The sequence below is a fragment of the Pleuronectes platessa genome, chromosome 23 (genome assembly GCF_947347685.1).
Source record: "Pleuronectes platessa chromosome 23, fPlePla1.1, whole genome shotgun sequence".
Classification (NCBI taxonomy): Eukaryota; Metazoa; Chordata; class Actinopteri; order Pleuronectiformes; family Pleuronectidae; genus Pleuronectes; species Pleuronectes platessa.
Window position 1 is genome coordinate 5448178 of NC_070648.1, and position 13919 is coordinate 5462096.

The 13919-nt window shown below is 47.3% G+C and overlaps 1 protein-coding gene across 1 annotated transcript; it reads left to right on the top strand.

The window, feature by feature from the left end:
- Positions 1-614: 614 nt before the first annotated feature.
- polr2a (RNA polymerase II subunit A) lies at positions 615-12998 on the top strand. Its single transcript, XM_053415898.1, has 29 exons — positions 615-959; positions 1379-1511; positions 1602-1738; positions 1876-2049; positions 2173-2454; positions 2539-2700; positions 2794-3014; positions 3095-3227; positions 3348-3472; positions 3698-3908; positions 4015-4224; positions 4308-4476; positions 4604-4698; positions 4781-4984; positions 5094-5316; positions 5457-5640; positions 5832-6003; positions 6096-6201; positions 6628-6833; positions 6944-7207; positions 7331-7538; positions 7639-7739; positions 7827-7931; positions 8050-8232; positions 8327-8530; positions 8618-8804; positions 8908-9021; positions 9119-9268; positions 9440-12998. Exons 1-29 carry the CDS (start codon positions 873-875, stop codon positions 10588-10590), a joined length of 5901 nt encoding a protein of 1966 aa, XP_053271873.1. The 5' UTR covers positions 615-872; the 3' UTR covers positions 10591-12998.
- Positions 12999-13919: the final 921 nt, after the last annotated feature.

A 13919-nucleotide genomic window follows, 5' to 3' on the forward strand; every position in this document is an offset into this window, starting at 1 on the left:
TCCGTTTGACAGTGTTTTGGGACTGAAATCATCGTGTGTTTCGACACTTTCCCCCGGTTTGATGGACCCTCTGTACGGGCCTCGGTCACTTTTCTTAGAGCTCAGGCTGATCCGGAGCGAGACGAAGCAGACAACAGAGGTTTTTTTTATTTTGCTCTGAGGGGAGAAATCCACATCGGACACATTCGGCAAACATCGGAAACTGGGAGGGTTTTGTTGAAAATATCCTAATGAGGCTCGTTACCTCGCGGACATTGGTCCTCGCTCCTGGCCTACTTAATATTGATGACGTGGCGGACGAATAGAGCTCGGGCAAACGTCATTTTCATTTCCCGGATGCAAATTAATCAAAGTCCCGCCTACTTTGTTTGAAGACAGCCAATAGAGAGGACTTCGGATTGAATCACGCCCGCCTTTGGTTCTGATTCGTCAAGAAACCAAACCTGCTCTCTTATTGGCTGTGCGTGTGACGCACTGAATTATTCACGTCGACGTCTTGAATGGCCAATGAGCGTTTTACTACATAGAGCACCGCCCCGTCCCTCGAAGTGCCGGCCCCTGCCTTTGTGAGTGTGCAACCCCGTAGCAAGCGCTCGGTCTATATAATAGAGCGCTGGTCTCTTCAGCGCTCACAAGCGCTGAGAGCGCCTCAGAGGTTAGACCTAAAACAAGGGGGGAGCGTTTCGGTCTAAACCATCTGGACCAAAAACACTATTAATTGCTCCGCGACGGCAGCCTACAGTGGGATATCGCCTCCGGAGCCTTTCCGGTCCCTTTTGGCGGCCAGACCGGAGCCGTGGTGGCCGTTTAACGACTGTTCCTGCTCATAAAGCGGCGTGCCGAGGAAGGACGCGTCTCTTTGAATAGACAGGATGCACGGACCGCCCTCCGGCGACAGCGCATGCCCACTGCGCACGATCAAGAGAGTTCAGTTCGGCATCATCAGCCCAGATGAGCTTGTATGTTTTCCTTCGGGGAGCGGGGGTTTCTTTTGTTGACTATTTCACCGATCACACGCACACTCTTATAGCGACTAACGTCCTAGTTCTACACATACAGAGAAGACATGGTTCTGCGTACAATTGAAATTCTTGCTATTGCTGTTAGCCTAGCCTAGCTAGCTGTGTCAGGCTAGTGGAGCTTGTGTTAACTAGCATGCTGCAGGAAGCTCGAACAAACTTAAAGCACAACATTATCCATGCTATCTCATGTGCTGAGCCCCCTGTTATTCTTGTAATGTAACGTATTCTTATTAAAACTGGTTTCTATTTTTTAAAACACAATTTGTACTGTTTTAATGCTTGAATTGATTATTAAGACTTGAGTGCTGCTTATCGAAGCAACAACATACTTAGCTTAGCTCTATTTTCTTCTTCAGAAACGGTTGTCCGTCACAGAGGGGGGGATCAAGTACCCCGAGACCACAGAAGGAGGACGTCCTAAACTTGGCGGCCTTATGGACCCGAGACAAGGTGTCGTAGATAGAACGGGAAGATGTCAGACATGTGCAGGTACAGTGCAATTGTTAGCATGTCATGCTAATAACGTGTTATTGATCACTAAGCTGATGTCCTAAGTTAATGTTTTAAATGCTCCCTCAGGCAACATGACAGAGTGTCCAGGTCACTTTGGACACATAGAACTGGCAAAGCCAGTTTTCCATGTCGGCTTCGTAACAAAGATCATGAAGGTTCTACGATGTGTGTGTTTCTTTTGCTCCAAGCTATTAGTGGATAATGTAAGTATAATATTCAGCATATTACATTACACACTGTTTAATTTTAAACACTGATATTTTCAATATTAACGTTTAATTTCAGTTGTATTTGTCTGAAGTTTTGTTGATTGATTTGTTCCATTTGTTGTTGCCTGCAGACCAACCCAAAGATTAAAGATATCCTGGTCAAATCTAAAGGGCAGCCACGAAAGCGCTTGACACATGTGTACGAGCTGTGCAAAGGAAAAAACATCTGTGAAGGAGGGGAGGAGATGGACAACAAATTTGGAATGGAGCAAAATGAGCCAGAGGAGGACATTTCTAAAGAGAAGGTATGTGGGTCGTGTCTGATTGTCACAGTTGCTGTGTGTTTCAGCTCTCAACATCTCCGGACCTGCTCATGTCATTGATTTCTCATATCTGACCCTCCACTTGTTGCTTTGTGTCCTACGCAGGGTCACGGTGGCTGTGGGCGCTACCAGCCACGCATCAGACGCTCTGGCCTGGAGCTGTTCGCTGAGTGGAAGCACGTTAATGAAGACTCGCAGGAGAAGAAAATCCTGCTGAATCCGGAGCGTGTCCACGAGATCTTCAAGCGCATCTCTGATGAAGAGATCTTCATCTTGGGCTTGGATCCCAAGTTCTCCCGTCCTGAATGGATGATTCTGACTGTGCTGCCTGTGCCTCCACTGGCTGTGAGGCCTGCAGTCGTCATGCAGGGATCTGCTCGCAACCAGGTGAGATGGTGATATCTGCTGCTGAAGTTTTGGTTGTTGTTTATAATCGACACTATTGGCTAACAACTTATTTCTATTTTAAAGGACGACTTGACCCACAAGCTGGCTGACATTGTTAAGATCAACAACCAACTGAGAAGAAACGAGCAGAGCGGTGCAGCGGCTCACGTCATCGCTGAGGATGTGAAGCTGCTTCAGTTTCACGTAGCCACAATGGTGGACAACGAGTTGCCCGGCCTGCCGAGGGTACGTGAGAACCTCGGTGCCTTTCTCCCTACTGTCCGATATGAACCCAAATAGGATAATGTGTGCTGACATTTTTATGTTTTATTTTCTCAGGCAATGCAAAAATCTGGCCGCCCTCTCAAATCCCTTAAGCAACGTTTAAAGGGAAAGGAGGGGCGAGTCCGAGGTAACCTAATGGGAAAGCGTGTGGATTTCTCCGCTCGAACTGTCATCACCCCCGACCCCAACCTGCATATCGACCAAGTGGGCGTACCGCGGTCCATCGCAGCCAACATGACCTTCCCGGAAATTGTCACACCCTTTAACATTGACAGGTACACCAGAGAATTTGATGTGTAAAAACCTGAAAAGTTTGATGGCGGCAGATTCACTTACCAATTATGACTTTTCGTAGACTTCAAGAGCTGGTGCGACGAGGAAACAGCCAGTACCCAGGAGCCAAATACATCATTCGTGACAACGGAGACAGAATTGACCTGCGCTTCCATCCCAAACCAAGTGACCTTCATCTGCAGATCGGCTACAAGGCAAGAAATGAGAAACACTTGTTTAACAACAATGTGTTTAACTCGGAATGTCTTTTATTTAAAGACGATGCAACTATTTTATTTCAAAACTGACAAATTGTTTTCTTTCTCTCCTTTCAGGTGGAAAGGCACATGTGTGATGGTGACATCATCATCTTCAACCGACAGCCTACACTACATAAAATGTCCATGATGGGGCACAGGGTTCGGATTCTGCCCTGGTCCACGTTTCGACTCAACCTCAGGTACCATATGAAGACCAGACCTAGTCTTGTAATACGTTTTAAACTTATCTATTTAATAGTCAACCACACTCCTCAAGAGTTTGGCGTAGACACAATTTGGGTTATTTCCTCAATTTAATCTAGATTTCAGTGCAGGTTGTTATTTGGTCTGAATACAAATGGCTGTAAAAAGTGTTTGCAATTGGTTTTGCGCCTTATACATTATGGTCTCTCTTCTCCCCACAGTGTCACCACCCCATACAATGCTGATTTTGACGGGGATGAGATGAACCTCCACCTACCTCAGTCCCTCGAGACGAGGGCAGAGATTCAGGAGCTGGCCATGGTGCCGCGTATGATCGTCACACCCCAGTCCAACAGGCCCGTCATGGGTATCGTGCAGGACACACTCACAGCCGTGCGCAAATTCACAAAGAGAGACGTCTTCTTAGAGAGGGTAAGGACACTGGTCGCACCACGCACATTGACCTAATGAACATGTAGTGGTGGTTTTGTGTGTTCCATCAGGGTCTTTCCCCTCACTGTGCATTTTGCCACCACAGGGGGAAGTCATGAACCTCCTCATGTTCCTCTCCACCTGGGACGGGAAAATGCCCCAACCGGCCATCATCAAGCCACGTCCTCTGTGGACAGGCAAGCAGATCTTCAGTCTCATCATTCCAGGACACATCAACGTCATCCGCACGCACAGCACCCACCCCGACGAGGAGGACAGCGGTCCTTACAAACACATCTCACCAGGGGACACCAAGGTACGAAGCCGTGAACAATTCAGTATAGCTCAGTGAAGAGAAAGTGGTGACAGTGCAACTAACCTCACATTCTGCTCATGTAGGTCATCGTGGAGAATGGCGAGTTGATCATGGGCATCCTGTGTAAGAAGTCGCTGGGGACATCAGCCGGCTCCCTTGTCCACATCTCCTACCTGGAGATGGGCCACGACATCACCAGGCTCTTCTACTCCAACATTCAGACTGTAGTCAACAACTGGCTGCTCATCGAGGGTGAGAACAGTTACATTTAAATAAATCTGATTTACTCTTATAGTGATATTGAATGATTCTGCAACAAACCATTTGTATCAATTGTAGTTTCCCATATTTACAAGTTGATTCATTGTATCTCCTCCAGGTCATTCCATTGGTATCGGTGACTCCATTGCTGATGCCAAAACCTACCTTGACATCCAGAATACCATCAAGAAAGCCAAACAGGATGTGATAGAAGTAAGCACATGTCATTTCTGCACAGTTCAGGGGGGAACGTTAGTCCAGAAAATGTAGTTTATCTTTGCCTTCCACCTCCCAGGTCATCGAGAAGGCCCACAACAACGAGCTGGAGCCGACCCCTGGTAACACGCTGAGGCAGACCTTTGAGAACCAGGTCAATCGTATCCTCAACGACGCTCGTGACAAAACGGGATCCTCAGCCCAGAAGTCCCTGTCTGAGTACAACAACTTCAAGTCCATGGTGGTGGCCGGCTCTAAGGGTTCAAAGATTAACATCTCTCAGGTAAGAGAGTCAACCGTACTACGTTTACCTCACAAGAGCCGAATTTGATTTAATGGGCCACATTTGTTCTGACTATCCCTTTACCTCTGTTATTCCCTCCATTATCTAGGTTATCGCTGTGGTGGGGCAACAGAACGTGGAGGGTAAGAGAATCCCCTTCGGCTTCAAACACCGCACGCTGCCTCACTTCATTAAAGATGATTACGGTCCTGAGAGTAGAGGCTTCGTGGAGAACTCCTACCTGGCTGGCCTGACACCAACCGAGTTCTTCTTCCACGCCATGGGAGGCAGAGAGGGTCTGATTGATACAGCTGTCAAGACTGCTGAGACTGGTGAGTCCGAGCCTCTGGGAAGAAAATAGGGAAACACAAATTTCATACATTTGAGGAGTTGTGCCGATAGTTACTTTGGTTTAGTAATGACCAGATTTACTCATTGTTTTAAATGTAAAAAATCGTCTCTGCTCCGATAGGTTACATCCAGCGGCGTCTGATCAAGTCTATGGAGTCTGTGATGGTGAAGTACGACGGCACCGTGCGTAACTCCATCAACCAGGTGGTCCAGCTGCGCTACGGTGAGGACGGCCTGGCAGGAGAGAATGTCGAGTTCCAAAATCTGGCAACTCTCAAACCCTCACACAAGGCCTTTGAAAAGAAGTGAGTCACAAACACACACCCACACACACACACCTGCAGTTTAAGTGTTGTCTAAATACAAAGCAAGGTTGGTTTTAGACTGATGTTCAGGCTCAAGGAACCTCCCTTTGTTTGGTTTAACTTGTATTCATCCCTTGTTTGATTGTCTATAGTCAGTGGTTTAACATTTGTCTCTTGTCTTTTCTGTCTAGGTTCAGATTTGACTGCACTAATGAGCGCGCACTGAGGCGGATGCTGCAGGAGGACGTGGTCAAAGACGTCCTGACCAACGCCAATGTGCAAAGTGTCCTGGAGAGAGAGTTTGAGCAAATGAAGGATGACCGGGAGATCCTTCGGGCCATTTTCCCCACAGGGGACAGCAAGGTGACTGATCACATCTGTGCTCACTTATGGTCTTTAAAGAATCTTCTGTTCATACAGTGGGAAAAAAACTTAACATTTGTCCTCGCCTGCAGGTGGTGCTACCATGCAACCTGGCCAGAATGATCTGGAATGCTCAGAAGATCTTCCGCATCAACGCTCGGACCCCAACAGACCTCAATCCTCTCAGAGTGGTCGAGGGTAAGCAAATGGAATATATTTACTCAGACAGGCATGAATATATTCTGCATCATTGGCCACTTTTTCTCCACTCACACTTAAATTACTTGCTAATGCATTCAGCAAAGTTGCGACTTTATATCTTTAGCTACAGGACTTTGTGAACCAGGTGGATATATTACTTGTTTTAGAATTAGAGCTAAGAAGTCGCGGCTCTGCCTCAGCTGCTCTTTAAAGCCACGTAAAGCCGGCAGGGGAATCCACAGCTGTTGCATAAGAAGAGGAAGAGCTCAAGTCTTAGAAGAAGAGTCTTATAAAGTGTGGAAATTCTCACGTTTAGCTTAATTTTTTACTACAAGGAAAGTGAAATAACCCTGAGAAGAAAAAGACAACTGTTCTCCAGTTTACTCCTCATGAGTTTCAAGCTCTTTGTATTCTGATCCTCAGGTCTTCAAGATCTTAGCAAGAAGCTGGTGATTGTGAACGGGGAGGACCTGCTGAGCGTGCAGGCCCAGAAGAACGCCACTCTGCTCTTCAACATCCACCTGCGCTCCACGCTCTGCTCCAAACGCATGACGGAGGAGTTCCGCCTTTCCACCGAGGCTTTCGACTGGCTGCTGGGAGAGATTGAGACCAAGTTCAACCAGTCCATTGTAAGTTTAGCATATCGAAGAGTTGTCACAGCTCTACGAGACAGTTATACATTATTATTATTCTTTTATTTTTTTAAATAATGATCCTACGTTTACCTCTTCTTCCTCAGGCCCACCCAGGTGAAATGGTCGGCGCTCTGGCTGCTCAGTCGCTGGGAGAACCAGCTACTCAGATGACCCTGAACACTTTCCACTACGCCGGTGTGTCCGCCAAGAACGTAACACTCGGTGTGCCTCGTCTCAAGGAGTTGATCAACATCTCCAAGAGGCCCAAGACGCCCTCGCTCACCGTCTTCCTGCTGGGTCAGGCTGCACGTGACGCTGAGAGGGCCAAGGACATCCTCTGCCGACTGGAGCACACCACACTCCGAAAGGTCCGTTTCACATTACTGGACTGTTTCTCTTTATGTGCTAATGATGCTACAGATTATATTGTATTAAAGCAGAAGAAATTCAACCTAATTTAAAGTTTTTAACTGTGCCTTTTTTTCTCTCAGGTGACAGCCAACACTGCCATCTACTACGACCCCAACCCCCAGAACACGGTGGTGGCCGAGGACCAGGAGTGGGTGAACGTCTACTATGAAATGCCCGACTTTGACGTGACACGCATTTCGCCATGGCTGCTCCGTATCGAGCTGGACCGCAAGCACATGACTGATCGCAAACTAACAATGGAGCAGATCGCAGAGAAGATCAATGCAGGTCGGTTTCTTACCCATGCACTCCTTATGAATTTGAGTGAATGAAGCCCTTTCCCCTGATTTCATCGTGGTTCTCTCTCTCTCTCTCTCTCTCTCTGAAGGTTTTGGAGATGATCTGAACTGCATCTTCAATGACGACAATGCTGAGAAGCTCGTTCTGCGAATCAGAATCATGAACAGCGACGAGAACAAGTTCAACGAGGTGCGTAGTGATGATATATTCCACAATAATAATACAAGCTCACCAGAGTGGGACAAATCACCAATAATGTCATTTTCCTGGTCTTAGGATGAGGAGGTGGTGGACAAAATGGACGACGACGTGTTCTTGAGATGCATCGAGTCCAACATGCTGACGGATATGACCCTACAAGGCATTGAGCAGATCAGCAAGGTAACAAATTAAACACAGTGAAAGAGTGTCGTTTATTTTCTACACGCTCGTCATCCGTAAAACAAACGCATGTACCTGCCTGTGGCTCTGAGTCAATGGTCCAACTCCTCTCCTCCAGGTGTACATGCACTTGCCCCAGACTGACAACAAGAAGAAGATCATAATCACCGAGGAAGGTGAGTTCAAGGCCCTGCAGGAGTGGATCCTGGAGACGGACGGAGTGAGTCTCATGAGAGTCCTGAGCGAGAAGGACGTGGATCCCGTCCGAACCACCTCCAACGACATTGTGGAGATCTTCACGGTACAAACTCGACCTGGTTTTGTCTAAACAGTAGAATCGTAGTAAGTTGTCGTTGATATTCATTCCGTCTCCTCCCCTGTCTCTCCTCTTCCAGGTCTTGGGAATTGAGGCTGTGCGAAAGGCTCTGGAGAGGGAGTTGAACCACGTCATCTCCTTTGACGGCTCCTACGTCAACTACCGTCACTTGGCTCTGCTCTGTGACACCATGACCAGCCGCGGTCACCTGATGGCCATCACGCGTCACGGCATCAACCGTCAAGACACGGGACCGCTTATGAAGTGTTCCTTTGAAGAGACGGTGAGAAGAGAATCAATCACTGAATGATTGATAGAAAGAATCTAGACCTGGTTTTCTCAATACCTCTTCTTTGTTTCCCCTCTCAAGGTGGATGTGTTGATGGAGGCATCGGCACACGGTGAATGTGACCCCATGAAGGGCGTGTCAGAGAACATCATGCTGGGCCAGCTCGCCCCGGCTGGCACCGGCTGCTTTGATTTGCTGTTGGATGCTGAGAAGTGCAAATACGGGATGGAGATTCCCACAAACATGCCGGGTATCAGCGTGGCTGGACGTAAGTGGAGAGAGAGATTTGTTTGGTCCTTTGCCTTTTTGTTTTCCTATATAGTGTCAGTGCCATGAAATTTATGTTTGGTTTTCTTATCTTTTTCTTGCAGCCACTGGAATGTTCTTTGGCACAGCGGCGAGTCCCATGAGTGGCATGTCACCCGCCATGACACCGTGGAACACCGGGGCCACACCAGCCTACGGCGCCTGGTCTCCTGGTATTGGTGAGTACATGTGCAGGTTTCTTTGGCTCTTCTCCTTGTGTCTGTTGTCACTCGCTAAATCTCCACCCCTCCTTTCTTTTCGTGTTTCCTCCTCCAGGAAGCGGCATGACTCCTGGTGCAGCCGGTTTCTCTCCCAGCGCAGCATCTGACGCAAGTGGCTTCTCTCCCGGCTACTCCCCGGCCTGGTCCCCGACTCCTGGCTCCCCAGGTTCTCCAGGACCTGCCAGCCCGTACATCCCATCTCCAGGTTAGACACGGCAGACATTTTAGAAACATTAGTTCGTTCAAAACAAAATAAAATTCATTAGAAAAGCTATTTAAATCCTGAACATACATGAGGCCTTTATAGTAGCCATGGGGTACTCCTCCTTTTTGTTTTCTTCATTCTTAACTCCTCATTCATTGTTTTTATCACCAGGTGGAGCCATGTCACCAAACTACTCGCCCACCTCACCGGCCTACGAGCCGCGGTCCCCTGGTGGCTACACCCCACAGAGCCCAGGCTACTCTCCAACATCCCCCTCCTACTCCCCCACCTCTCCCTCTTACTCCCCCACCAGCCCCAACTACAGCCCGACCTCTCCTTCCTACTCCCCTACTTCGCCCAGTTACTCCCCAACTTCTCCCTCCTATTCGCCCACATCTCCCTCCTATTCGCCCACCTCTCCATCTTACTCCCCCACCTCTCCATCTTACTCCCCCACCTCCCCGTCCTACTCTCCCACCTCGCCAAGCTACAGCCCGACATCGCCGAGTTACAGCCCGACATCGCCCAGCTACTCTCCCACCTCGCCCTCTTACTCGCCCACTTCACCGTCATACTCTCCCACCTCCCCCTCTTACTCTCCCACCTCCCCCTCCTACTCTCCAACCTCTCCCTCCTACTCGCCAACCAGCCCGAGCTACAGCCCCACATCACCAAACTACACTCCCACCTCTCCCAGTTACTCCCCCACATCCCCCTCCTACTCCCCGACGTCGCCCTCTTACTCTCCCACCTCCCCCAACTACACCCCGACCAGCCCCAACTACTCTCCCACCTCTCCCTCGTACTCGCCAACCTCTCCCTCATACTCTCCTTCCAGTCCGCGCTTTACTCCGCAGTCACCCACCTACACACCCAGCTCGCCCTCATACAGCCCCAGCTCGCCCTCCTACTCCCCCACCTCCCCCAAATACACCCCGACTTCCCCCTCATACAGCCCCAGCTCCCCGGAGTACACTCCCACCTCTCCCAAGTACTCCCCTACTTCTCCAAAGTACTCCCCAACATCTCCGAAGTATTCCCCTACCTCTCCCACCTACTCCCCAACGACGCCGAAATACAGCCCCACCTCTCCTACCTACTCTCCGACCTCTCCCACCTACACCCCCACCAGCCCCAAATACTCCCCGACCTCCCCGACTTACTCCCCGACCTCACCCAAGTATTCACCCACGTCTCCTACGTACTCGCCAACTAGTCCTAAAGGCTCCACCTACAGCCCCACCTCCCCTGGATACAGCCCCACCTCACCCACCTACAGCCCGGCCATCAGCCCCGACGACAGCGACGAGGAGACCATCTGATGAGCCACCGCGGAGGAGGACGGGCACCTGAAAACCCTGTGTCACCTCACGGAGGACACTTGAAGGACAGCGCATTTTAACCAGCTGGAGGTGGCAGTGTTTTTAGCCACAGGGGTACAAACTGCTGCCCCCCAAAAATCAAAAAATAAAACTATGATGTGAAAGACTTGAACTGCTTTGCCTGAAGGAAAGAAAAGGCTGCCTTTTGAAATAGTTTTTTAATTTTCACATGGGATGTTGAAGCGAAACCGCAGATCCCAAGAGGGAATGAAAAGGAGAGGGAGGATGTGGTGGAAACATAAGAGGGAAGAACATGTCCCTTTTTCACTTTCTGGTGTATTACATCTGGTCTCTCTCTCATTCTCTAAATGTTGGGTGTGTAGTCGTTCCTGGAAAGCATACACTTTGCCAAAAGCCTTTTTTTGAAAAGCTGAGTGGATTGTATTCATCACTAAAGCATAAGCTCTAAAGAAAATCGAGGAGGTAAGGTTTAGACCTTGTTTACTGCATTTTTCACCGAGGTGTATCTTGTTAGGCCTTGGAGTTGTCGGTGTTTGATCGGTCAGATTGTCTGCAGGAGAGTTGGATGATATATAATATGAGAGATACTGGCTTGGAAGGAAATTGACTCTGAACATCGTTAACTACGTAGGTGCGTGTACCCATCGCCCTCCCATCTTCCTCCTTCACACCCCAAAGACAAAACCTCAAAGATGTCATGAAAGCCGCCACCAGCATCCTCTTGTCCTCTACCATTTTGCAGACTTGTGCATCAAAAGAAAAAAGAAAAAAAAAATGTAAAACTAAAAAAACTTTTCCAGATACTACTCTTCCCATGACACTGGGAATTTAAAGATTTATATGGAAGAAAATAATCGTGAGAACTATTATTCTGTCGTCAATTTTGATTCTCGGATGAACTGGGGCGCACACGGACGAGGGAAACCAGTTTGGCGTTGCTGCTTCTGTCATTGTTTTGCATGAGTAGCACATGTTAATGCGTTTTAATCAAACTTTAGGTTGAAATTTGTCTTTTTCGAATCCCTCCCACTTCTTTGCTAATCTTCGTCCCATTTCTGATAGTTGACGTGTACCCAGGTTTTTTATTTGGACTATTCAGTTTATTTAAGAAAGGGTTAACTGCTATTCTGTGTGAATATGAATAGAGATAAATTAAGGATTTCAATTTGTTATTATTGTTTTTTTTGGGGGGGGGGGGTGGGGTTCTCGTTTGCTTTTGGTGACTTTGTGAACCTTGTATGCAGGAGGCTTGTGTTCATTTACTGTGGATGAAGGGGCAGGGGACGGAGGGGAGTGCTATTTTGTTTTTATTTCCACCTCCCTCTGCTCTCCCCCGATCGTCCAGCCATCATAGCAACGTCTCTTTTCACGAACAGTTGTACGAAATGTCGCGTTTTGCCGGCGCGTTGTGGCATCGCGTCGGTTACACGGACAAAACAAAAGTCGTGACATTTCTCTTCAGGACAGAGCGAAACAGTTTATTTGTCTTTTAAGCGGAGATCGTCCAAAGAAAACATTCCTTTTGGGCCTCTCTTAAAAAATAAACCTTACCCACTACATTAGTGTGACCTTTCTTTTGAATATGGGTGCTTTCTCACACGACTCGACCCAGTCTGGTCTGTATGCTTGATGACAATGGAACAATTCCCCCCCGCCCACACTCCTCTCTTTCCCCCCCCTCGTTCCAATTTGATCATTTGTTGCGGTTTCTCATTTATTATTTTTGGATACGCCGGGGCGCCTCCCTCTTCCCTCTTCATCCACAAGTCATCCTCATTTCTGAAATCAGTGTTTCTTTTTTTTTCTTCCAGTGTACGTACCAGTGACGTGGGGGGAGGGTGGGGGAATGTATCTGATCCTACTGGGAGTCCCGAGGAAGTAAAAAAAAAAAGAAAATACAACCAGTGATTATTTTTGCGTTCTGTTTTTGAAAGTGTTTCGTCTAATTTTGTGACACGTTGCTTCCGATTGGGTCGTCATGAATTGATAGGGATGCATCCTCTGGCCTTTGAGATGGAGCAGGGTTGGTTGGTTGGTCGCTGCACTGCGTTCATATTGTGGTGGAGCTCGTTTCCTATTAAGCCACTTAAATGTCACGTTTTGTCCACTAGGCTTGCATCCAATCCTGTCGTCTTAACCTTGTGCCGTCCGGTCAATTCAGGGCGCTGGGACTCCCAGGGTGAATGAATGATTGAAAGTGTGTATGTGTGTTAGCGCGTGTCCAGAGGTGAGACAGGGTTTCAAGCCGGGGGAAGGATGCCACGTCTGGGCAAAGGAAGGTTTAACTTAAAATTGCCACTGTATAGAAATCGATTCATTATCTCATTTCTCTGTATCTTTGTTCTGTTTGTTTTTTGACTTGGAAAAAGAATAAAAGTTTTACTACATGTTTCTGCCTGTTTTGTAACATGTTTCATGTAAATCTCATATTTAGACATCTTGAAAAACGTTTGAATTATAGATGAAACTACTGAATAGCATCTAAACATAAGATACTTTATAATGCTATATTTATAATAAGTTCCTTTTATTGATAATACTTGTTTTATAATGTTTAGGTCTAAAAAATGCCCATTTATCTGCCACTTGATTGAAAAACGCTTAATGCTGATCACAGGGATAACATTATTTTAATCAATTATAGCAGAAAAGCATGAAAAAAATAAAACTGAGCAAGAGCAGACTTTTTCTATTAAGGTACTTGTAAACATTACCTATGTCTACTTACAACAAAATGTACTTAAAGAGGCATAAGTAAAGGTACTGCACATTTCAGATTGTATATAGATATAAACATGATACAGATTAATCATTGCAGATACATTTAGCACTATGTTGTTGTAGAAATATTAAATAGTCAAAGTACGGACCTCAAACTTTTTTTTAACCACTGCCATTAAATATTGACTTTCATAATGTGAGGGAAAGTATCTGCAGCCTCCCACTGAGGAGATAGTAAAAAAGAATGACAATCTATAATATGAGCCTTCCCTACATCTGCTGTGTGCCGTGAGAGAAACTAGCATGTCCCATCCACCTGGGGGCGCTGTGATCCCACCTGCTCTTTAACAAATCAGGCTCATTCACAACAAGACACTGGCCCCAGATCGTCTAGAAACAGGATCATATTGACGATTGTAGGCTGGTTTATCTGCTGAGTCACTTCACCCAACTGAGGTGAAAATCTGTCGTTGAGCGTAGAGTTGAACGTAGAGTTGAAGAATTCTCAAGGATTTATCGGTTATAGGTTCGGATCCCATGGGTCAATCAGCTATAAAGTGTGAGGGGTTCTTAAGTACAGGCCCTAT

Excerpts from the sequence above, each read along its gene's own strand:
- polr2a (XM_053415898.1), top strand. The coding sequence starts at position 873 with ATGCACGGACCGCCCTCCGGCGACAGCGCATGCCCACTGCGCACGATC. Across the intron at positions 8,233-8,326 it reads ACATTGTGGAGATCTTCACG|GTCTTGGGAATTGAGGCTGT; the intron begins GTACAAACTCGA and ends CTCCTCTTCCAG. Across the intron at positions 9,022-9,118 it reads CGCCTGGTCTCCTGGTATTG|GAAGCGGCATGACTCCTGGT; the intron begins GTGAGTACATGT and ends TTCCTCCTCCAG.